Here is a 26,326-nt window from a genome sequence, read left to right on the forward strand (position 1 = left end):
GAGAGTTAAATTCAAAATCTATCAAAATTTACTATACAAATTAGCTCATTAGCACGTAACCTAACCCACAATCAAGCAACTTATTCACTCATATCAAAATTCTATCATTTTTTGAATTTCAGATCATCGATTCATATCTTTTTATTTTTTTTTTTTAATTTTATTTTCTAAAACAAAACAAGGATACTATTCTATACTTGACTCTGAGAATAATTATAACTTTATACTACAAGGTAAGATTGAATCACTTACTTTTTTCCATTTATTCACTTACTTTTTTCCATTTATTATTACATATTTAATATATCATCATTTTTATTTATTTATTTATTTATACATATACTGTAATATAATACAAACTTGAGATTTATTTTCATTTTAACTATTTTAACATTACTATATATATTTCGATTTTAAGTAATAAAAAATTTAGTCTTTTAACTTTTAACATATATTTCACTTCAAGTAGTTTTTTATACATTTAAAGCTATAAACTTATTTGCTAATTTTTGAAATTGTTATCTTAAAATTCTTAATTCTCATCCGATTTTTATTGTTGGAGTGGCTTTGAGTTGTGAAAAGTCTCAGTTATATAACATATAAATAATATAAGAACCATTGTTCAAACAGGAGCGTACAGAGAGAAGAAAAACATTTAAATCTTTATTTCTGTAGAAAAATGAGAATCGTTACAATGTCTGGAAGTTTCGCTTCCTTATATATTCCGACAAGAGCATGTGACCTACACGTGATCACATCTCCCATTGTATATCAATAAAACGCTGCGTACAAGCTAAAATGCAGCAGTGCAGCAGTTCTTTAAACTCAACACCCCCTCCTCAAGTTGAAGCCGGGAGGGGCAAAAGATTCAACTTGTGTGCCAGATAGTTATGACGGCTTGCTGGGAGTCCCTTAGTGAAGATATATGCCAATTGCTCTTGAGTAGGAAGATATATAGGAGAAATAAAGCCCTGTTGAAGTTGGTTTCGCACAAGATGGCAGTCAATGTGCGCTCATGGAATACTGGATTGGCAGCAATGTACATGGCTGCTTTACTGTCACAATGTAGAGGTATGGGCAGTTTAATGAGTACCTGCAAGTCCTGCAAAATGTAACTAGTCCAAAGAAGTTCACACACAGTGTTAGCCATGGCACGGTATTCAGCTTCAGCAGAAGACTTGGAAACAGTAGTGTAACGACCCGGAAATGGACCGTCACCGGCGCTAGGATTCAGGTCGGCATAAGGCCGCCAGAACCCGTAGCAAGCCTGCTATACTCTCTGTGTACCTGTAAAAACTCATACATGATCATATATTTTCTGTGAAAATAAAAACTTTTCTTTCTCTGAATTATGGCTTAACCTGTGCATGCACAATCTCTATACTTTGTACTCTGTACCCCTGACTAGAGCTTGCTCTAGATGGGTTAAATCATACCTGTTAAGCCTGGTTTTTCACCTGTTTGTAAAACAGTTATATAACTTGATCATGTATACAAAAGACTTATAAAACAGAATAACTAAGTCAAGCACACTTTAACTATTTACACAACTAATACATCTCTTTAATATTACATATCCACTCTAACTATTACAATCTCTCTTTTTTTTTATGCACCTCTGACTTGCCCTTGTACAACCTGTATACTGAAACCTGCAAAACTGGGAATAAGGGAGAAGGATGAGCTCTATAGCCCAGTGAGTAGAACAATAAAACCTGTCATTAAAACATGCTCTTATGGAATGCATCATTTCACAGACAATTCACATCTAGGGTAAACCTGTCACCACATAGTCCCAGTATCTAATCCGTGCCAGGCCGTCGACTGGGGTCCTGGTCTTCCTGTAATGCATACATACATCCATACATACATACATACATATTTTAAATTTCCAGGCCAGTGATGAGGTCCTGGATTTTTCCTGTATAAATACTAAATCTGCCAGGCCATCGCATGGGGTCCTGGACTTCCTGTTCAAAAACAAACCTGTCAGGCCGTAGAATGGGGTCCTGAACTCTCTATACCTGCCAGGCCGTAGAATGGGGTCCTGGACTTCCTGTCTGGGACTATTGGATCATTCAGCATTCACCCACATCAACAATTAACTATGCAATGCAACATATTCGTGATTTCTAATGCAATCATCCTATGCATACTCATGATGAATGAAATATGCTAAAAGCATTACATTTCATAATTAAAAGAATTAAGTGTAGTTCCACTCACCTCTGACTGACTCTGACTGACTCTGCAGGCTCCTGAAGCGGTACTCACTGCTGAACTCTCTGGTTCCTCTGGTCTGTGCCTACACAGATAGACTTAAATGAGGGACCAAACATACTCTAATATATCTCTAAACATCTCCCCAAAAACCCCTTAAAACACCTTAGAACAACCATGGAAAACATGCAAAGGAAAGCTGGACAGGGCATTTTCGGGGGCACCTTCGGCGGCCGAATGTGCATGACAGATCCGAAAGTCCAAATGTTCGGGGGCAACCTTAGGCAGCCAAAACTGCCTTCAGAAGAGGTTCGGCGGCCGAACTCCCACATTCGGCGGCCGAACCTGAGTTCATCCAGAACTCAGCTTCGTGCACAACCATGCCATCCAAACACTAACCCTCCAAACATGCATCCCACCTCTCCAAACATGCTCTACCACTTAATCATGCATATAGGAGTCTTAAACCACATTAAAACTCCAACCAACAACGCACATCAAGCATACATATAGCATAAACGATTTATGCACCCTACTATGCACAACTTATGCATACACATGCATAACTCCCCTTCTCCTTCATCAAGCTTATGTAAAACATGATAAAAACTAAGGATTCACACTTACCTCTTGAAGAACAAAGGCTGGTGTGACTCCAAACTTGAAGAGATGGAGATTCAAGCTTCACAAGTTCTTAAACTCCACAACTTCTCAAAACTATCTTAAACTCACTTTAAACTTGTTTTTCTATGAAAGATTTGATGAGAAACTAGGTAAGTCACTAAGGGGAAGCATGAACATGTCTCTGACCCAAAGGAAAGCTTAAGCACCTCCTTTCTCGGCCAAAAACACCTTTAACAAAGAACCACCGCTTCACATTTGGTGGCTAAAGCTACATGCAACACCTCACCACCTTCGGAGGCCGAACATTAGAGTTTAGGGGGCCGAACATGGGGTACTTTCGGCGGCCGAACTTCAACTTTCGGGGGCCGAAAGTGGCAAAGACTTCCTTAGCCCTTTCTCTTCAAAACTCATTTCTTTTCTAAAACAAAAGCTTAAAACATGTAAAAACATTTTAGAAAACCTTCACTCTACCCTTCAGGGATGCTCTGACATCTTAGATTCCATCGGACGGTAGGAATTTCGATGTCTGAACATGCCGGGTATTACAAGTAGTCTGTTTCTTTGTTTTCCAGGAGATGAGACAAGGTCCCAGATATATACAATACCCAGATAGAGACTTGCAAGAGTAAGTGCAAGCTGCCCAGTCAGAATCACAATAGGCACTAAGAGACAGATCATCAGTCACAGGGAAATAAAGACCCTGGTGTAAGGATCCCTTAAGGTAGCGAAGGACATGAAGAGCAGCCTCCCAATGGGGCTTTCGAGGCTTATTCATAAATTGACTTAGATGTTGGACAGCATAGCAAATGTCTGGCCTTGTTAAGTTAATGTAAAGAAGTCTACCAAGTAACCTTCTGTACATGTCAGGCTCAGAAAGAGGCTCCCCTGAGTCAGGGGTCAGATGTAACCCTTGAGGCAAGGGGGAAGATGCAGGTTTGCATTGAAGCATGCCTACATCTTTGAGTACATCACAAATGAACTTTGTTTGGCTAATAATTGTTGCATGTGAAGATCTTGCAACTTCCAGCCCTAGGAAGTATTTCATAGGTCCCAAATCTTTAATGGTAAATTTTGAATGTAAGGCCATCTTGCATTTATTAATAGCATCTACAGAATTCCCAGTTAATATAACATCATCAACATATACCAGCAAGATCACAAACACAATGTCAGTATGCTGTATGAAAAGACAGTGGTCATGAGAAGACTGCACAAAACCCAAAGTCTTAAGGAAGGCAGTAAATTCAATGTTCATGTTTAAGGCCATATAAAGACCTTTTAAGCTGACAGACTTGACCAGGTTGGGCCTTATAATAGCCCTGAGGAGGTACCATGTATACCTCTTCATTCAAATGCCCATGTAAGAAGGCATTATTGATGTCCAGCTGAAAAATGGGCCATTTTTTAACGATTGCCAAGGCAATAAAAATTCTCACTGTGGTGAGTTTTGCCACGGGTGAGAATCTACCTTTGTAATCCAGCCCCTCAATTTGGTTATATCCTTTAGCAACCAACCGGGCTTTATATCTGTCCACTTCCCCATTAGACTTGAACTTCACTTTATATACCCATTTACAGCCTATAGCCCTTTTGTATTTAGGCAAGCTGGTAAGAGTCCAAGTATTGTTATTTTCTAAGGCTTGAAGCTCTTACTCCATGGCCTCAACCCATTGAGGATCCTTGGAAGCCTGTGAGTAGGTGCAAGGCTCATAAGCCTTGTTAACATTACAGATGTAAGACCTGTATGAAGGGCAGAAGGACAGAGATGCTGTTTGTAAAGGATCTACATAATCCTGCATCCAAATGGGTGGTTGTCTAGTCCTTTGAGTCCTTCTAGGTGAAAAACAGACTTGAAGTTCAGTGTTACTATGGCTTTGGTCATTAGCCCGGGTTCTTGGGCAATCAGGCTCTATTATAGGTAAAGGAAGCACAGGGCCCTCACTGCTATCATTATTATGTTTGAAGGGGAAAATGTCTTCATGGAAGACAACATCTCTACTGATCAAAAAGCAATTATCAACAATACTGTATAGTTTATAAGCTTTATGAGTGTTGGCATATCCTACCATAACAGCCTTAATGGCCCTTTCTTGGAATTTGTCCTTTCTATTGCCCACTGTGGTGGCATAGCATAGGCATCCAAATTTTCTGAGATGGTGATAATGGGGTAAGGTTCCATAGAGCCTTTCATAAGGTGTGGTCCAATTGAATTGCTCCATTGGCATTCTATTGATGAGGTAAGTGGCTGTCAGAATGCATTCTGACCAGAATTGCATAGGGATATGAGATTGAATTTTTAGGGCTCTAGCAACTTCTAAGATGTGTCTGTGTTTTCTTTCCACAACCCCGTTTTGTTGGGGTGTGTACGGACAGGCCCTTTGGTGTATGATACCTTTATTTGTGAGCAAATCAATGTAATCATGACTCAAAAACTCTTTTCCATTATCTGTTCTGATAATCTTGATGGTTGTGTTGAATGGAGTCTCAACCATACTAATGAAATGTTTAGTTATGCTAAGGGATTGACCCTTCAAATGCATCATGAAGGTCCAAACAGCCCTACTATAATCATCAACAATTGTAAGAAAGAATCTAGCTCCAATAATGGAGCTAGTCCTATATGGTCCCCATATGTCAATATGGATCAAATCAAAGGGTTTGGAAGCCAAAGTCTGGCTTTTGGGAAAGGGAAGTCTGGCTTGTTTGGCTAAAGGGCAAACAGGACAGCAAATCATAGTGCTATTACTAATATTTATGCCTTTGATATGTAAAATTTTATTAGCAGAGGCATGTCCTAATCTATCATGCATATCAATCATGGTCAAAGCACATTTTTCAAGGTTATTGCACTGCACATAATCACCTTTATTAGAATCAATCATAGTATTTACAAGAGTATGAAGATTGACATTCTGTTCTATGATTTGATTTAAGCAATATCTAATATCAGTATGAGAGAAACTCATCTGATCCAGCATGAAAAGACCCTTTTGCTTCTTTCCTATTGCCACCACCTTCTTATTCAGTGGGTTTTGTATGATACAGTAGTTATGGCATATCACAAAGCAGTATCCATACTTACTTATTAGTTGACTAACAAATATCAGATTGTAATGGAATTTTGGTACATACAGAACATCCTCCAAAGTTAATTGATCAAAGAGAATCAATTTTTCAGAATAAGACACTTGTGTTGTGTTGCCATCAGGAAAGCATACAGTTATGTGTTTGTGTAAAGGATATAATGAAGTGAAAGAAAGTCTATCCGAGCACATGTGATTTGTGGCTCCAGTGTCAATGATCCAAGTAACATCAGTATTTAATTGAGCACAACAATTTTCAGAAGTATTGGACTTACCAACAAAATCCATGAAATGATATTCAGATTCAATTGAGGTGCTTGGAGTTGCTACTCCTTTCCCTTTCACCAGTTGATTAACTTCTTGCTTCAATGAACTTAACATTGAAGTTAGTTCACTGATCTTAGTTGAGGTGTCAAAGTGATCTAAGGGGTTGTCCTCTACAGATTTAGCTCCCTTGACTGCAGCCACCATTCTGGTGTCTTTAGAACCCCTAACTGGGTGAGTTCCAGTTTTGTTCTTAGATTTGAACTAATCTGGGTACCCAATGAGTCTGAAACACCCCTCTCGAGTGTGTCCATCCATGTTGCAGTGGGTGCAGTGGGCCTTCTTAGTGTCTAATTTTCTAGACCTGGTTTGACCCTGTGAGTAACTTTTATTTAGAAGCACTAGAGATTCTGAGTTATTATTCATAGCCCCTAGAACCTCCCTTTGTGATTCAAATTTAACAACCATGGAGTATACCTTATTTACAGTTGGCAAAGGGTCCATTCCCAAGATTTGGTCTCTGACTGACCCAAAGTCCTCATTCAGGCCCATTAAAAATTGCATGAGCTTGTTACGATTGGTTATCTCAGCAATGGCTCTGGACGCCCCACACGTACAGGTGGGGAGAGTTTCCATTGAGCCAAGCTCGTCCCAGAGCCTCTTAAGCTTGGTAAAGTAAACTGAGACAGAAGCGTTCTCTTGAGCTATGAGGAAAATTTTTCTGTGTAACTCATAAACCATGGGTCCGTTACATTCTCCAAACCTCTCACTGATCTCTAGCCAGAGATCTCTGGCCGAGGCAGTGTAGATAAACCCATCCACCAGTTCTTTGGAGATGGAATTCAAGATCCAAGATGTGACCATAAAATCACATCTATTCCATTGTTCATAATCTTCAGATTCCTTACTAGGTGTCGAAATTTTTCCTTCGACAAACCCTAACTTCATCTTGGCACCCAGGCTATCCTAACAGCCCTAATCCAAGATCAGAAGTTAGATCCTATCAGAGGTGCAGAGACTAAAGTCATACCTGGATGATCGAACGATTGGAGACTCAGAGGATCTCCCATTCCTTTGTCCTGGCTTAGCCCCTTTTCGGACCCCGTACTCTGCTTTTGCTCTTTGCTACTATTTCCCCGTTCCGTCATCGCCGGATCTATCGAGGATACTCAGCAGAATTTTCATGCAGAACACAACGCGCCGCTGTGAGCCAACCCTAAGGCTCTGATACCATGTTCAAACAGGAGCGTACAAAGAGAAGAAAAACATTTAAATCTTTATTTCTGTAGAAAAATGAGAATCGTTACAATGTCTGGAAGTTTCGCTTCCTTATATATTCCGACAAGAGCATGTGACCTACACGTGATCACATCTCCCATTGTATATTAATAAAACGCTGCGTACAAGCTAAAACGCAGTAGTACAGCAGTTCTTTAAACTCAACAACCATAATTAATAACTATTTGATATGATCGAAAAGAAACTGAAAATGATCTATCACTCTAAAAAACAAGTGAGGTGATTGGCATCTAGTGACGATACTACGGTGGGTCAAGGGGCCATAGGTCCCTCTAAAAAATTACAAATCATTTAGAGATATTTAGATAGTTTTACATATAAACAGAAAAAATGACTATTAGCTCTCTATATATTTAAAAAATTTATTAATTAATCCTTATTTCAAAATTACTCCATTAAAATATTTTTTTACTTTATAAAATTAAATTTTTTAATCTTTATATCAAATAAATCCTTATCCACTTTCAATATTATTTAGTTTATTTAATTTTAATTATTTATTTTATTTTGTCCCTCTCATTTTCTATTTTATCAATTCAAAATTTTATTTTTTATTTTTAAAATTTTAACTCTGATGCGTAAATTTTTTGAAAAAAATTATCCATTCATCACATAATTTAATTTTATATGCTATTTGTTGTCCTTGAAACAACCCAAGAGGGATGAATTGGGTTTATAAAAAAGGTTTAAAGGTAAAATAAGAAAGGAAGAAAATAATGAACCCAATGATTTATAGAGGTTCAGTTATTTCAAACCTACATTCTCTTCTCAATACCTCCTTGAAAGTTCAACTCCACTGTCAAATCTTTTTTGGGTGGAAATTAAAAACTCTTACAATTCTAGAGCAAAACTCTTACTCTTTACAATTCTCTTCTTCTCACAATCGCAATCCTTTTCTCAAAATTACACCCACTATAATAAATTCACTCAACAATCTTCACTTAATTTTAAAATGCAAACCAATCACAACTCAAGGTAAGTTTTCAAGAAATTAATACTATGACTCAAGGTTTAGAGCGAGAACGAGTGTAAACGTTTGAATCTCAATAATTTTGTGCTTAGCTAGTTGTTGTAATCCCTTCCAAATCAAAAACACATTATATTTATAGTTCTAATATAAATATGGTCGTTGAAATATATTAAATGCAAATAAAGCCGTTTGTGTACTGAAATAGCCGTTATTTCGTGTCTAGAAAAACTCAAGTTCGGCGCCTAAAATTAAAATTCAGCGGCCGAACCTTTGGAGGTGAAGAACAACTTTTTGAAAATAGACTTTCAGTGGCCTAAAGTCTATATTCGGCAGTTGAACATTTGGAACTTTTGTCTCTATACCTTTGCCAAAAGTTTTACTTTATGGTGCATATTAAAAATAGACTTTTGGCGGCCTAAAGTCTATGTTCGGTGGCTGAACATTTGGAAGTTTTGCCTCTGCCCCTCCACTTTTGGAAGCCGAACATTTGACTTTAGGGGCACAAAAATATTTCATTATGTAATACCCGGCTAGACTCCGGCATCGAAATTCCCACTTTCCGGCGGAATCTCAGATGTCGGAACCCTCTAGAAGGGTAAAATATGATTTTCTAAAGTGTTTTTATGTGTTTTTATAGTTTTAATAAAAAAAGAAATTGAGTTTTGAAAGAAAAGATCAAGGAAGGAAAAAGTCAGGTTCGGCCACCGAACCTCATGTTTGGCTGCCGAACATTGGCCTCTTGCAGAGGCACCTTTGGCCCCCGAAGGTGGTCTGGCCAGCCACCTATAAAAGGCCCCATGTCTGAAAATGGGCGAGTTTTCTCTCTCTATTTTAGGGCATAGGTGAGATTTCGCCCGCCCTTGGTTGATTTTGTATTTTCCTTCAATCTCTTCAAGTTTTGATGAGTTTTTACTTTGTTTTGAAGATTTTTTTTTAAGCTACGATCAAGTTTTTGAAGCTTGGAGACCCCCGGAGCTCGATTTCTCCAAATCTCCAAGTTTGGATCACCCTCCTCTCGATCTTCAAGAGGTAAGTGTAGATCCTTCTCTTCTTTCATGTTTTAAGTAAGTTTTAAGAAGGGGTTAAGGGCTTTGATGCATGTTTAGGCTAGTTGTATAATGTTAGGGTTTATGTACCCTTTATGTTAAATGTATGCTAAATGTGATGTTTGTTGGGGTATAGGTTAGTTTTATGCCTCTATATGCTTGGAAATGTGTTTATGCATGTTTTAGTATAGTTTTGATACATGTTGGGTTGTTGTGGGTGGCTGGATTTGCAAGGCAGAATCGGGTTCTGCCCTTTGGGAGAGCCCAAGTTCGGCCGCCGAAGCCAGTTTCGGCCGCCGAACCTGCCTGTGGAGGCAGTTTGGCCGCCTAAACTCGCCCCCGAAAGTTTGGACTTTCGGCTCTGGAGGGGAGTTTCGGCCGTCGAATCTGCCCCCAAAAGTGGGTGACTTTCGACTCTGGAAGGACTTTCGGCCGCCGAACCCTGCCTCCGAAAGTGCCTGACTTTCAGCTCTGGAGGGACTTTCGGCCGCCGAACCTGCCGCCAAAAGTACCCTGTTCAGTCTTCCTTTGCATGTTTTCTATGAATGTTTTATGATGTTTTGGGAGGTTTTTAGGGAGTTGTTTAGAGTCTTTATAGAGTATGTTTGGTCCCTCTTTTGAGTCCACCTGTGTAGGATCGGATCCGAGGAACCGAGGAGGCCAGCAGTGTTAGCTGCTTCAAAGTTAGTTCAGAGTCAGCCAGAGGTGAGTAGAACATAACTCTTTTTATTAAAAGCAATTAAACTTTTAAGCATGTTTATGCATCATGAATGCCATGTATGTAATAGGTTGTATTGCATTAGAATTCACGAATATGACGCATTGCATAATATGCTGTTGATGTGGATGGATGTTGGATGACCCATTGGTCCTTGATATGTTATGATATGTTAAGCGAAAGTCCTGAGGAGCTCCCGTTGTGGGCCGGGCACATTGGATTATGTAGAGGACCATTGGTGACAAGTCCATCCTTGATGTGATTTGTTTGTGATGTGATGCATTTCATGGAAGCATATGTTATTTAAATTGTTTTATTGTTCTGCTCACTGGGCTTTAGTTGCTCATCCCTTTCCCTAACCCCCAAGTTTGCAAGTTCAGGATAGACCGGGAAGTCGTCAAGGGTAAAAGCTTTGTATATGTAATAGATTAGTAGTGGACATGATATGTAAAATGATGTAATGTAAGGTAAGGTAAGGTATTGTCCAGTGATGTAATGAGGATTAATATTGTGCTTGGCCCTAATGTATGGTAAATTCATTTTTGTACATGATCTTATGAAATGTTTTTATGATAAGTTATGTTGAACCAGGCTTGACATATATTGTCCAGTGATCTAGTATGGGGTTTGTATGTTTACAGTTATGGTGCATGCACATGTCAAGCTTGGTGTATAAAAAGTTTAAAGTTTTTATGAATGTTGATCATGTATGGGATTTTATCAGGTGTACAGGATGTATAGTAGGCTTGCTACGGGTCCCGGCGACCTTAAGTCGATCTGGATCCTAGCGCCGGTAGCGGTCCGGTTTCCGGGTCGTTACACATTAAATCTTTGAAAAATCATAATTTAGGCTATAAAACTCTATTTTTTAATCCATTTAAATTCTTGCAACCTATATTTAGAGATCTTTTATTTTGATAAAAATAACTTCAAAAGCACTCTTTTTAAAAAATTTCATTTTGGTCCCTCAAAGTCATAGGGCAAAAAACTTAAGTTATAAACTTCTAATTTTTATTATATTCAAATTTTTTATAACTTATAATTTGAAATCTCTTATTTGGTAGAAAAATATCTCCACAAAGGCTCCATACATCAAATTTCATTTTGATCTCCAAAAATAATTATTTAAAACTTGGCCATATTTATAAGCTTTTAGGATTAAAAGAAAACTTGAGCCAATACAACTAATTAATTGAAATTGACAATGCATAAAGTAAAAATTATATTTTGATCCCTTTCTTCTGGTATACTTTTAAATTTGGCACTTTTCATTCTTAAAAATGAAGCAATTTCATTTATTTTAAAAAGGGACCTACAAGCTCACACAAATACTTTTGAAGATAATTAATAACACACCAATTATTTATTAGTCATCAAAATAAGGATTTGAACACTTAGGTCCAATACTATTTTTATTATTAAGAAGTAATTATCTTACTTAAATAGTTTCTAATCTATTGATATAATTAAAATTATTTGTTAAACTATCTAAATTTAGAGAAATAAATTTTAAATTTTTATAAATAAAATTATTTTATGATTAATTTTTTTATTAATTAATAAGTTTCATGGACTATTTAAATTTAAAAAATAATTTAATTTTAAAATATAAATTTAATAGGTAATAAGTTAGATAATTCAAATTTAAAAATACTTAAATATAAATCAAGTATTATTTTTTTTATAGATAATAGGTTAGATTACTTAAATTTAGAAAAATAAAAATATTATTTTTATAACTAATGGGTTAGATAATTTAATTTAAAAAAATAAAATTTATAATGAATATTATATTAAATTATTGTGTTACTTTGATTGTATTATTTTTTATGGGTTTATATGTCATATCTATAGTAGAAAGATTTTTTTTACAATAAATACTATTAAAAGCTAATTTCATAATAGAATGAGAGATAAATTATTGATCGGTTCATTATTGACTTATATTGAAAAAAGATATATTTGTAAATATTAAAAATGTAGTTGTTATTAATATATTTTAATTAATAAAAAATTAGATAAATTATAATTTAATTATAATATTCTATTATTTTTTATAAAATTTTTGAATATATATTTATTTTATATATTTTATTTTTATTAATCATTTATTAAAATCAGCCCCTAAATAAATTTTCTAGATCCGTTGTGTAGAGCATCTTTCACAACCTAAACTAATTTATTCAAATAAATATAAAAATCAAAGTGTCAATGATCAATTCCAAACTGAAATTGATCCTATACTTTAACTAGAGTCTTTTTATTATTGATCTACTCAACTTTTAATTATTGCTTCTTTAGTATTAATCTTAAGTTTATCATCATCAATATCCACCCCTTTGTTATTTTACTTTTATTATTAATTTGCCCAAGTCACTGTTAGAAAAGTCCTTAGTGTCAAATCTCTGTGGATTCGACCCTATTACCACTATCTGTAGTTCTTAATTGTTGATTTCTAATAGGTTTATTTTTTACAGTTTTGATAACCGCTATCAAGTATGCTAGTGATCTTCATGAAATCGAAAAAACTTTATTTTATCCAGCATGCTCATTTTATCTAGGTTAAGCTTGGCACGCCATTTGACTTCTTTGTCATTTTTCCTAATCCACATCAAAATATGTGTGCATAAGTCATTTAAGGGAGTATAATTCCTATACTTACCTCAGTCTTCACTCTCTCGTGACACAGGATAATTCTTTTGATCTCCTTCATAGCCTCGTTTTTTTTTTACTTATTGATTCTACTTTGATCTGTCCTCTCGACTGCTGATAAGAGGCTGTTGGATTCTTGATTAATGAATCCATGAATTTTATATGGTGAATCCATTTCTTCAGTGCTTCACAGGCTATTTCATTATTAAATTCTTCAATCTTATATCACTTCAGCATTGAAACGTGAGATAAAACCCTTAAAAGACTCGCTCTCTCCCTGTTTGATTTTTCGCAAATTTTCTTGATTGATAAGAACTTGTAGACAAGATAAGTGAGTATCGATTCCACAGAGATTTTAATTCTGTTTATTCACTACAAAAAAATTGTGAAATTGCGACCAAAATTAGCGACCAAATTTTTTGGTCGCTATATAGCTACCAATCAGCGACCATTCTGCGACTGAATGAATGAAATAATATTTTTATTTAACAAAAAGCTTAACGACCAATTTTTGGTCGTTAATTGGTCGCTATTTAGCGACTAAATATAAAATGGTCGCTAATTTAGCGGGAATTAATGGCGCGAGTTATTAGCGACCATATTTGCGATGAAATTGCGACAACTTTTTGGGCTGGGATATTTAGCGACCATATTTAGCGACTAAAATAATTAGTCGCTAAATAGCGACCAATCAGCGACCAATCAGCGACCATTTTATTTTTAAAATTTTAATTTAATTTTTAATTAAATTTTATTTTATTTAAAATTTTAAATTAAGTAATTTCAATTCGGTATATAAAACGACGTCGTTTTGACAATTTAAGGATGCTCTAATCTAGGGATGTAAACGGGTAGGGTACCCGTGAAAATTAAACTATCCGAATCCGAACCCGATTTATATTAATAATATCTGAACCCGTTCTGAACCCGATTAAAAATTAATTTAAACTATCCGAATCCGTTCCAAACCCAATTATTATTATCCGAATAAAACCCGAACCCGTTTAATTTTATATATTTTAATTAATAATTTATATAAAAAATATTTTTCATTAATAATTTTCATATAAAAAATATAATATTTCTAAAGAATATTTAAATTTAAATTTTTAAATAAAAATATATAAAAAAATTTTATAAATATTATTATAAAATATATTTTTTTATATTAGATTAATTATTTATATAAACGAATTCAGATAGTGGATACGTGTACAGAAAATCCGAATCTGATCCGAACCTGCAACGGATATTATTTTTAAAATCCGAACCCGTCCCAAACCCGATTATAACTACCCAAATCCGTCCTATTAGGGTTCGGTCGGATCGGATACCCGAAAATACCCGATCCATTTACATCCATACTCTAACCTAATTCCTAATCCTAATCTCTAATCCCTAATATCTAATTAATCCCTAATCCCTAATAAAATTAAATCTAATTCCTAATTCCTAATTTGTAATCTCTAACCCTAATTCCTAATTAATTCCTAATTCATAATAAAATTAACCCTAATCTCTAATTCCTAATCCCGAATTCCTGATCCCTAATTCATAATCCCTAACCCTAATCCCTAATTTTAATCTCTAAAATAGCGATCAATCAGCGACCATTTTATTTTTAAAATTTTAATTTAATTTTTAATTAAATTTTATTTTATTTAAAATTTTAAATTAAGTAATTTCAATTCGGTATATAAAACGACGTCGTTTTGACAATTTAAGGGATGCTCTAACCTAGGGATGTAAACGGGTAGGGTACCCGTGAAAATTAAACTACCCGAACCCGAACCCGATTTATATTAGTAATATCTGAACCCGTTTCGAATCCAATTAAAAATTAATTTAAACTATCCGAATCCGTCCCAAACCCGATTATTATTATCCGAATAAAATTCGAACCCGTTTAATCTTATATATTTTAATTAATAATTTATATAAAAAATATTTTTCATTAATAATTTTCATTTAAAAAATATAATATTTCTAAAGAATATTTAAATTTAAATTTTTAAATAAAAATATATAAAAAAAATTTATAAATATTATTATAAAATATATTTTTTTATATTATATTAATTATTTATATAAATGGATTCGGGTAGTGGGTACCTGTACATAAAACCCGAATCCGATTCGAACCCGCAACGGGTATTATTTTTAAAACCCAAACCCAATTATAGCTATCCAAATCCGTCCTATTAGAGTTCGGTCGGATCAGATACCCGAAAATATCGGATCCGTTTACATAGCTACCATAACCTAATTCCTAATCCTAATCTCTAATCCCTAATAATTAATCACTAATCTTAATTGTACTATTAAAGGCAAAATTAATAAAAATATAATATAAAACATTTTAAATAATATAAACTATAAAAATAAAATCTTAATTGAAAGATAAAAAATAAACATAAATAAACAAACCTGCAATCAAAATAACCCATAAAACCCAACCCTAAATCTCTCTCAACTCTCAAAGTCTACTGCCGCCCTCCCCTCCCCCATTCGGCCTCTACATCACTCGTCTGGTGCGCCTCCCGCCGATCGTGCTCCACGCTGTCAACGTCGTTTCTGCGTTCGGTTCCTGCTCTTCTCCGCCGCTTCCTCTGCTCCAGTCTTGCTGTCCGGTGCTGCTCCTCACCGCGTCCTCGGTCACTGCAGGTTTGTGAGATCTATTTATTTCTTAAATTTGTGAAAATATTAAGATTTATGTGAAGTTTTCGTTTGTGAGATTATTGAAAATTATTTGTAATAAAGATTATTGTGAACGGACTGAGAGTTGTTTTAGTGAGATTATTGAAAATTTTTGAAATAAACACTACCATTCAGAGTTGTTTTCGTGATATTGAGATGTGTTTTAGAATATTGTTAATGTGGATTTTGTGTGAATTTTTTATTTTTTGTTTTTGTTGTGATTTTGACTTAATCGGGTTCGGTAGTGTTTGATATTAAGGGTTAATGGTAAAGAAATTTAATTTTTAAAGGAATTTTATGTTTGCTGGTCTATAATTCCTGTTTGCTGGTCTATAATTCCTGTTTTCTTTCTCTTACATCATTACATCATTACATCATTACATCATTACATCATTATTGGGGTTTCAGAACATGGCTTACTATAAGATATCTCATGTTGATGGTCAGATTACTAATCCTGAACAACGAATTGCAAGTGATGTGCCAAGATTTTGTTCAGAGTTGAGTGAACTGATACAGGAAGACCTGACAGCAGTTACTGATGGCCTTCTCTATACTTGGCGCCTGTGCTCTTATGCTAGCCCAAAATATATTTTTTGGATATTGGTAATTTTTTATCTGAATTCTTGATATTCTTTATGGTATTTTATTCTTTTGAATGGCTTCTGATGACCTTTGAGCTTAATATGATGAAATTGGTCTCTTAAAAATTTTCCACTTGATAGTTGACACATGATGTTAATGTTCTCAGGCCTATGTGTTGGGAGCAGGGACCATGATTAGAAACTTTTCTCCTGCTTTTGGGAAACTGATGTCAAAAGAACAACAGTTGGAAGGTGAATATCGGCAGCTTCATTCACGTTTAAGGACCCATGCTGAAAGTATAGCATTCTATGGTGGAGAACATAGAGAGGAATCACATATTGAGCAGAAATTTAAGGATCTTGTAAGACACATGAGAATTGTTCTTCATGACCATTGGTGGTTTGGCATGATTCAAGATTTTTTGGTGAAGTATCTTGGTGCTACAGTTGCAGTTGTATTGATTATAGAGCCCTTTTTTTGCTGGCAATCTTAGACCTGATGCCTCTACTTTGGGAAGGGCAACAATGTTAAGCAACTTAAGATATCACACCAGTGTTATTATATCACTATTTCAGTCCTTGGGAACTCTTTCTATAAGTTCAAGGCGACTCAATTGTCTCAGGTGGTTAACAATATATTCTCACCTTCTCAATATCAGCTGTTTTTTCCCTTTGCCCCCGGTCCCCTCCCTCCATAAAACTGCTCTTGCTTCCTGATGTGGAACCTTCTTCTATCAGGGATTTTAGGAAGAAATTGAGGAAATTTAATTAGGAAGTAATATTTAATTATATATTTTTTTAGAATTTCCTTGTTAATGTTGCTTGGATATACTTAGATAACATTGATTTACTATTTTGTTTATTTTGAGGTTCCTAGTATTAGTCTACAAGTACCTATGTAGTTATTAACTCTACCCAATTTCTTCTGAAAGAAGTTAGAACTAAAATATGTGGTAGAAGAAGGTTCCACATTGATTTAGGAAATTTAATTGGAAAGTAATGTTTATTTAATTAGTCAATGGTTTGATATTCCTAGTTAGCAGTGGTTTAGTATTTTCTTGCTTCGGGGTTCCTAATTCCTAGTATTAGTCTACAAATACCTATGCAATTCAGGTCTTTTGGAGTTATTGTTATAAAAAATTGAGGATTAATAGAGTTTTGTAAGTTTTGTTTCTTTCCCTTTGAATGTTCTATACTTCTATTTGTTCTACATCACATCCATGTTCCACTTTTCTCCAATGAAAATAATTTATGGAATGAAGTGAGAAAATTTTTTTTGGAGAGAAAAAGAGAGGAAGAGTGCAAAAGAACAAATAAAAGATTATTATTTTACTGATTAGTAGGGAACTTGATTGATTTGTCCTTGAGCATGCCTTACACATGATTCTGGTTATCCTCTAAGCCTAATATTTGTCTTATTGCAGTGGTTATGCTGATCGCATTCATGAGTTAATAGTAATATCAAGAGAGCTAAACTCTGAAGATAAAACATCTCTACAAAGAAGTGGAAGTAGGAACTACTTCAGTGAAGCTGATTATGTGGAGTTTTCTAAGGTCAAGGTACCCGAAAGTCAAAACTTAAGGAGTTCATTTCTTCATGTTGTTATTATTACACATTTTGTGTTGCTTATAGCAGTAATGCCTTCTAGGTTGTTACCCCAACTGGTAATGTTTTGGTGGAAGATCTGACTCTTAAAGTTGAATCAGGATCGAATCTGTTAATTACAGGTATTTGTTCAACTTAAAAATTAAACTATCTCCATTTTTCAATTGCATTCTATCAGTTATCTTTTCTTGCCATTTCAGTATGGTTCTTCACAGCTCTTTAAGTTTTTTTTTTTTCTATTAACACGAATATCTTATGTGAAATTCCCAAATTTTGTAACCTTTTTTTTTTGTAATATGCATACCTATTAATGGCCATCCCACAGGAGCTTTTTATGGTCAATCCCTTGTTGATGTCAAGTACTGGATTAGGACAAACATTTAATATTTGATCAGCTTATCTTTGCGATCCTAATAGAAAAATGCTGGCCAATATTGGATTGGGCTTAACGGGATGGTGAATTTGGATTCATGGATGTTTTGTTTGTAATTTTCCTCTGATGCACATCATTACATAGTGAGAAGTAATGGGCTTGTTTTCTTTCTCTTAATTTTATACTCTTCGAAAGGTGTATTTGCTGGTCTATAATTCCTGTTTTCTTTCTCTTAACTTTTTTTCTGTATTAAGTATCACTTCCATCTTCCTATGAATATGTTAATTCCTTATCTATTTCTTTGTGTTTTTCTTTTTCTTTTCTGTCTGTTCATCTTAACACTCTCATTCTTGCTCATGCTAAACAAAGAAAGCTCCCAGCTATGCTGAAAAAAAAAAAAGAAAATATTTTTTTTTGAGTTCGAAACTTATTTCTCATTCAACTGCTGGTAGTTTTTAATAAGAACTGTTATTAGCTGCATTAAGCACATTTGCCTTCAAATTAATTTTTTCCATTGTAATTTTTAATTGCCATATGCCCATATCATTGACTATGTAATTCTTGATATTTGCAATTGAGAATGGTTGTCATGAGCTGATTTTTCTTTTCTCTTCCGAGTTATAATTCAATTCTATCCCCCCCTTTTCATGTTTTATTTTTTTCTCACCTTTTCTTGCATCCTCTTTCCATTTTAATAAAACAAAAGCTAAGGTGTTGGGGATTATAGCCTTGCTTTCCATTTTCTTTTCTTCCAAAGTTATTATGTCTGATTTATAGCCTTGCTTTCGTCTTTTGAAATTCTAAAATGGAGTTTGCAAAACTTCTGCAGGTACTAAACCTGGAGAATATGGACAAAACCAGGCATTGGAAAATCGTGGGCTGTAGCGCATACACAGGGGAGGGGCTGCTTGAGGGATTTGATTGGTTGGTTCATGTAACGACCCCAAAAAAAAGGACCGTCACCGGCGCTAGGATTCAGGTCGGCTTAAGGCCGCCAGAACCCGTAGCAAGCCTGCTATACTCTCTGTGTACCTGTAAACCTCATACATGATCATACATTTTTAGTGAAAATAAAACTCTTTTCTGAACCAAGGCTTAACCTGTGCATGCACTATCTCTGTACTCTGTACTCAAGTACTCTGTACTCTGTATCCCTGACTAGAGCTTGCTCTAGATGGGTTCATTCATACCTGTCAAGCCTGGTTTTCACATACAAGAAAACATATATACATATACAGATCATGTACAACACAACATACATCACTAGGTCAAGCAACAACTATTACATCTCTTTAATATTACATGTCCACTCTAAGCTATTACAGATCTCTTTACTTTTTCTGTACTCTGCTGGTCTGTCCCTTCCTGTACACTGTACATTGAATACCATCAAACAACAGGAATTCCGGTGCCGGACTCTAGCCGGGTATTACAGTTCAGGACATGATGATATCTTAGGATCTAGTCAACATTAAGCAATAGAGTTAGGTTTTTTTAATTGGCCCTCTCAGAGAACTGATTAAGGTCCATTTGTACTGTTTTATTAACTATCTTATTGTTGTGGAATTTAGTCAAGCTGTGAATTCGACAAAAAAAGAAAAAAGTCAAGTTGTAAATTTTTTTGGGTCAATAGTATTATTAAAACTTTCAATGGGAAGTTTGGGTCAATATTAGTGACTAATCAGCCATAAAAGCAAATTAAATAACAAATATTTTTTTGATTTTACTATTAATTTGCAACGAAATAACGACCAAATGTTCTTTTTTGAGGCGATCAAGTAATAACAAAATAGCGATCAAAACAGTGATCATTTCGCGATTAAAATTTAGCGATCAAAAAATGATTGCTGATTGGTCATTATTAAGTAATATTTAATTTGCCATGACACCAAATTAGCGACCAAAAAATGGTCGCTGATTGGTCGTTATTTTGTAATATTTCATTTGCCCTGACACCAAATTAGCGACCAAAAAATGGTCGCTGATTGGTCGCTATTTTGTAATATTTAATTTGCCCTGACACCAAATTAGCGACCAAAAAATGGTCGCTGATTGGTCGCTGATTGGTCGCTATTTTAGCGACCAATTTTCAGATTGTCGCCAAAAATTTAGCGACTGGCCAAACACCGACCATTTCATTTTGGTCGCTAAATGGTCGCTATTTCATAATAGCGACCAAATTCTGTCTTTTAGCGACCAAAATTTTAGTCGCTAAATCACTGTTTTTTTGTAGTGATTTTAGATGACCAATTGGAATAGAAGAGTGGTTTAATACAAAAAATGAGAAGAAGAGAGTTTTTTATGAACGTGGTTTTGCATTGGGCAAGCCAATAAAAATAAACTTAAAAGAAAAATAATAAATAATGCAATTGAAATTTGAGAAATAAATAATTAATTAAAACTTTCAACTGAAAGTAATCAAATTGAGGTATTTTGTAGTTGATCATTAGTTAGAAAAATAATTCATATTATTATCTATTGTTTGGTTATAGTGGTCAAACACGCGAATCTCACAAATTCTTCTTTATGAATAAATTAATCCATTTCGATCTTAAATTAATTCCTAGTTAACTAACAATCCCAACACGCGTGTAGATTTAATTATCAATTGCATTAAGAGAGAAGAACCCAAACTTAATCAATAAAAACACGCAATTTATTTAAATCAAATCTACACATATCTTAATATAAAGTAATATGTCAATTGCTACTTGTTATTAATTCAATTAAAAAATTACGGATTTAATTAAATTAATTAGTTATATGTTGTTTTTCCAAGAGATTCATAGGTCTCTTGAATTCTCAAGAAAACAATAATGAAGGTGGTGTTTCTCGAAATCATAAATTAACAAAAAATAGAAATAAGATGAAGAGAATTGAAGTGCATAACTTCACAACTTGAATAAAATCTCAATTTAACAACCTTCAACAGAAAATAAATAATTGTTTAGACTCTAAAGGCCATAATAAAATTGCAATAACTAAGAAAAAGAAAAGAAAAAGATGGAGAAGAAGATTGTAACGACCCGGAAATCCGACCCGTTACCGGCGCTAGGATCCAGATCGGCTTAAGGCCGCCGGGACCCGTAGCAAGCCTACATACATCCTGTGTACCTGTTTAATCCCATACATGATCAACAAACATACATAAGAATAAAAACTTTTCTTTTCCTTCATACACCAAACTCAACCTGTGCATGCACTGTATTCATCATATACATAAACATTAGTCCCTCTGTGGGATTTCATCAAAGCCTCAATGGCAATATATAATCTGTGTTGAGTTGGTTCACATATACATCATAAAAAAAAGATCATGTACATACCAAGGGATTAACACATACTATGGTCAAGCACAACTCTATCCTCAATAACATAGTTACATAACATAGCTGTTCAAACTTTACATTACATTCTTATCACATGTCATGTCCACATACTCTAGCTATTACATACATATAACTTGACTTCACTCTAGCCGACTTCTTGATCTCTCCTGTACCTGCAACTTTGGGGATAAGGGGAGTGGGGTGAGCTAAAAGCCCAGTGAGCAGAAACTAAAAACATTTGTTTTAATTCCTCCATTTTTAGGTACATTATTATTCATTTTATTTATTATCAAATAACTTTTATTTTCTTTCTTTATCTTATTCATGCTTTCATGTATGCGTCATAACACAAACATTTCACAACAAGGATGAACTTGTCACCATTAAGCCCCTATCCTTCTTATTTATACATGCCGGGGGCGTAGAGCCGTAGCAGGCACACCCGGACTTCCATCATCAATCATAGTGCCAGGGGCGTAGAGCCGTAGCAGGCACACCTGGACTCACATAGGCTATCATGTCATACGAGGGCTAATGGATCATTCAATGTTCATCCACATCAACAACAAATTATGCAATGCAACATATTCGTGCATTCTAATGCAAGCAACCTAATATTGCATGGCATAATGATGCATGGGCAATGCTTTATGATTCATTCATTTATTTATTTATTCATTCACTTTAAAGCTTAAGAGGTTGTTCCACTCACCTGGTACCTGAAGCTTGACAACGAACTCTGAACAACTATCTCACAACCGGGGGTCTCGGTTCCTCGGGTCCGAACCTACACAGGTGGACTCAAATGAGGCACCAAACATACATGGACGTGACTCTGAAAAGCTCCCCAAAAACCCCCTAAAACATCCTGAAAACATCACATGAAAACATGCAAGAAATGGCTGAACAGGGCACTTTCGGCGGCAGGTTCGGCGGCCGAAAGTCCCTCTGCAGCCGAAAGTCATGCAGGTTCGGCGGCACTTTCGGCGGCCGAACCTCCCAGACAGAGACGAACCTTGAGTTTCGGGGGCAGGCTTCGGCAGCCGAAACTGCCTCCACAAGGGGGTTCGGCGGCCGAAAGTCACTTTCGGCGGCCGAACCTGAGTTTCTGCCGAAGGGCAGAAACTTGGCTCCCTTGTGTCCACAGCCTCCAAAACATCTCAAAACCTGCATAAACTTGATTCTACTCATGCATACACATCATACCAGTCCTAGGGGCCTCAAACAAACACATACCCCATCTACAACACTTCAAACACACATCAAGCAAGCCACATTGTTCAAAAAATCACATAAACCTAACATATGCTCAACTAACTCTAACATGCTTCTCTACCCCTTAAAACTTCATGAAACTCATTTAAAACATACATTGAGCTTAAGATCGGCTCTTACCTCTTGAAGATCGAGAAAGAGACGACTCAACTCGGAGATCCAAGCACGAGAGCTCCTGAGTTTCCAAAGCTCCAAAACTTGCCTTTAAAGCTTAAAACTTGCAATGTGGGTTTAAAACTCAAGAAAGATGGAGGAGATCTAGTGAAAGAACACAAGATTTGAGGAGAGGGAGATCGGAAGCTTGTTGTGGCCGAAAATGGGAGAAAACCTCGCCCATTTCGGCTAAGGGTCCCTTTTATAGTGACTGGCCAGGCCACGTTCGGGGGCCGAAGGTGCCTCCGCATGCATGCAAGGTTCGGCGGCCGAACTTGGAGTTCGGCGGCCGAACCTGCATTTCCCTCACTCAAAACTTTCGGGCGCCTAAAGTCCCTCCGAAAGCATGCATGTTCGGCGGCCGAACCTCAAAGTTCGGCGGCCGAACCTGGGTTTTCCTCCAAAGATTTTTCATGCAAAAAACTCATTTAATTCTTATTTAAAAACATGAAATACATGAAAACATTTCATAAAATCATGGTTTTACCCTTCTAGAGGTTTCCGACATCCGAGGTCCCACCGGACGGTAGGGATTCCGATACCGGAGTCTAGCCGGGTATTACATTCTCCCCCCCTTAAGAACATTCGTCCCCGAATGTTCCTCAACTAACATACAAAGCATGGCATCGATCATAACATACAACATATCATACATGCAACACATAGAACAACTAACACTCACCTCAAAACAGATGGGGGTACTGCTGGAGCATGGACTCCCGTGTCTCCCAGGTGCATTCCTCTAAGTTGTGGTGGTTCCAAAGGACCTTTACCATCGGGATTTCCTTGTTCCTCAACTTTCTGATCTGAGTGTCTAGGATCCGCACTGGCTGTTCTACATAGGTGAGATCCTCATGGATCTCCATATCAGGCTCACTAAGAACCTTTCCAGGATCCGACACGTACTTCCGTATCAGAGAAACATGGAAAACCGGATGGATTCTCCCCATCGAAGCAGGCAAGTCCAGCTTGTACGACACATTACCGACCCTCTGAAGCACCTCGAAAGGACCGATGTACCGTGGAGCTAACTTACCCTTCTTCCCGAACCGAACCACTCCTTTCATAGGAGACACCTTGAGCAGAACCAAATCCCCCTCCTGAAACTCTAGCTGTTTCCTGCGGATGTCTGCATAACTCTTCTGCCTGCTGGTGGCAGTCTTTATCCTTTCTCTGATCATGGGCACCACCCTGCTGGTAATCTCTACAAGTTCAGGCCCTGCTAAGGACCTCTCTCCTACCTCTTCCCAGCAAACGGGTGACCTGCACTTCCTCCCATATAAAGCTTCATATGGAGCCATCCCTATGCTAGCATGATAGCTGTTATTGTAGGCAAACTCCACCAAAGGTAGATGTTGCTTCCAAGAACCGCCAAAATCTAGCACGCACATTCTGAGCATATCCTCTACGGTCTGGATGGTCCTCTCTGACTGTCCATCAGTCTGGGGGTGGAAGGCAGTACTGAAATCTAACCTGGTACCCATAGCACTCTGCAGACTCCGCCAAAACCTGGAGGTGAACTGGGGCCCTCTATCTGACACTATAGATACCGGGACCCCATGCAGTCTGACGACTTCATCCACATAAACCTGCGCTAACTTATCCACAGAGTAGTTGCTCCTAACTGGAATGAAGTGAGCAGATTTGGTGAGTCTGTCCACAATCACCCATATGGAGTCTAGTCTGTTGGATGTTGCCGGTAACCCCACTACGAAATCCATAGCTATGTTCTCCCATTTCCATTCTGGAATAGGTAGCGGGTTAAGCATTCCAGCCGGCTTCTGATGCTCTAGTTTCACCCTCTGACACACATCGCAGGCTGACACGAACAGTGCCACGTCCTTCTTCATAGCTGGCCACCAATACACTCTCTTCAGATCCTGATACATCTTGGTGGCTCCAGGGTGAACACTATACCTGGTATTATGGGCTTCCCCCATAATATCTCCCTTCAGACCAATGTTATCTGGCACACATAATCTGTTCCTGTAGCGGAGGATCCCCTTATCATCAAATCTGAACTCACTATTTTTGCCTGACTGAACAGTCCTGGCAATCTTCACTAACTCTGGGTCCTCATGTTGTTTCTGAGCCACCTGCTCCAGAAACACTGGTGTTACCTTCATCTGTGCAATCAAAGCACCTGTGCCAGACAACTCCAACTGTAATCCCTCACTCATAAGTCTGTGGAACTCCTTCACCACCGGCCTCCTCTCTGCTGAAATGTGGGATAGACTGCCGAGTGATTTCCGGCTTAGGGCGTCTGCCACAACATTCGCCTTACCCGGATGGTACTGAATCTTGCAATCATAGTCACTCAACAGCTCTACCCATCTCCTCTGCCTCAAGTTCAGTTCTCTCTGACTCAGGATGTACTGCAGGCTCTTATGATCTGTGAAGATCTCACACTTTACCCCGTAAAGGTAATGCCTCCACATCTTGAGTGCAAAGATCACTGCCGCCATCTCCAGGTCATGTGTGGGGTAATTCAGCTCATGCTTCTTCAGCTGCCTAGAAGCATAAGCGATCACCCTCTCATTTTGCATTAGCACACAACCCAGTCCCACACGGGACGCATCACAATATACTGAGAAGTCATCATCACCTTTTGGCAGAGCTAACACCGGTGCTGAAGTCAACCTCCTCTTAAGCTCCTCAAAGCTTTCCTCACACTTATCGGTCCATATAAACTTCTGATTCTTCTTTGTCAATTTGGTCATAGGAGCAGCAATCTTTGAGAAGTCCTGAACGAACCTCCTGTAGTAACCTGCTAAACCCAGAAAACTCTTGATCTCGGTCACTGTGGTGGGTCTAGGCCAGTTAGCTACAGCCTCTACTTTCTTGGGGTCTACTTCAATACCCTGTTCTGACACAATGTGCCCCAAGAATGAAATGCTCCTAAGCCAAAACTCACACTTGGAGAACTTGGCATACAAGCCATGCTCTCTCAAGGTCTGCAAAACTATCCTCAGGTGATGGGCATGCTCCTCTGCATTTCTGGAATACACTAAGATATCATCTATGAAGACAATAACGAAGTGATCCAGATACTGACTGAATACTCTGTTCATGAGGTCCATGAATGCTGCAGGGGCGTTGGTCAACCCAAACGGCATCACAAGGAACTCATAGTGCCCATACCTGGTCCTGAAAGCTGTCTTCGGTACATCTTCATTCCTTATCCTCAACTGATGGTACCCTGATCTCAGATCTATTTTGGAGAAACAACCTGCTCCTGCTAGCTGGTCGAATAGATCGTCGATCCTCGGCAAAGGGTACTTGTTCTTGATGGTGGCTTTGTTCAACTGTCTGTAGTCGATACAAAGCCTAAGGGATCCATCCTTTTTCTTTACAAAGAGCACTGGAGCACCCCAAGGTGAGGTACTCGGTCGGATGAAACCCTTGTCCACCAGTTCTTGCAACTGTTCCTTTA

General features: G+C 37.0%; 2 protein-coding genes across 2 annotated transcripts; one reads left to right on the top strand and one right to left on the bottom strand.

Moving 5' to 3' along the window:
- Positions 1-1,002: 1,002 nt before the first annotated feature.
- LOC110608138 (uncharacterized mitochondrial protein AtMg00810-like) lies at positions 1,003-4,387 on the bottom strand. The gene is made up of 4 exons (XM_043955000.1): positions 4,313-4,387; positions 4,137-4,229; positions 3,450-4,021; positions 1,003-1,102 (listed from the first exon to the last, which is right to left on the bottom strand). Exons 1-4 carry the CDS (start codon positions 4,385-4,387, stop codon positions 1,003-1,005), a joined length of 840 nt encoding a protein of 279 aa, XP_043810935.1.
- Positions 4,388-15,298: 10,911 nt separating this feature from the next.
- On the top strand, positions 15,299-19,787 carry LOC122723316 (ABC transporter D family member 1-like). The gene is made up of 7 exons (XM_043955113.1): positions 15,299-15,540; positions 16,021-16,179; positions 16,325-16,780; positions 17,582-17,717; positions 17,807-17,885; positions 18,966-19,070; positions 19,577-19,787. Exons 3-6 carry the CDS (start codon positions 16,683-16,685, stop codon positions 19,019-19,021), a joined length of 369 nt encoding a protein of 122 aa, XP_043811048.1. The 5' UTR covers positions 15,299-15,540; positions 16,021-16,179; positions 16,325-16,682; the 3' UTR covers positions 19,022-19,070; positions 19,577-19,787.
- The last annotated feature ends 6,539 nt before the right edge of the window (positions 19,788-26,326 follow it).

Source organism: Manihot esculenta, chromosome 1 (genome assembly GCF_001659605.2).
Source record: "Manihot esculenta cultivar AM560-2 chromosome 1, M.esculenta_v8, whole genome shotgun sequence".
NCBI lineage: Eukaryota > Viridiplantae > Streptophyta > Magnoliopsida > Malpighiales > Euphorbiaceae > Manihot > Manihot esculenta.

What these genes read in the sequence shown, in the direction of transcription:
- LOC110608138 (XM_043955000.1), bottom strand. Translation starts at nt 4,387, where the DNA reads ATGGGGAAGTGGACAGATATAAAGCCCGGTTGGTTGCTAAAGGATATA. An exon ending in TGAGGGGCTGGATTACAAAG is followed by an intron (nt 4,230 to 4,312) that starts GTAGATTCTCAC and finishes CCCATTTTTCAG; the next exon opens with CTGGACATCAATAATGCCTT. An exon ending in TCTTGCAAGTCTCTATCTGG is followed by an intron (nt 1,103 to 3,449) that starts GTATTGTATATA and finishes TACATTTTGCAG; the next exon opens with GACTTGCAGGTACTCATTAA.
- LOC122723316 (XM_043955113.1), top strand. Translation starts at nt 16,683, where the DNA reads ATGTTAAGCAACTTAAGATATCACACCAGTGTTATTATATCACTATTT. An exon ending in TGGAGTTTTCTAAGGTCAAG is followed by an intron (nt 17,718 to 17,806) that starts GTACCCGAAAGT and finishes AATGCCTTCTAG; the next exon opens with GTTGTTACCCCAACTGGTAA. An exon ending in ATCGAATCTGTTAATTACAG is followed by an intron (nt 17,886 to 18,965) that starts GTATTTGTTCAA and finishes AAACTTCTGCAG; the next exon opens with GTACTAAACCTGGAGAATAT.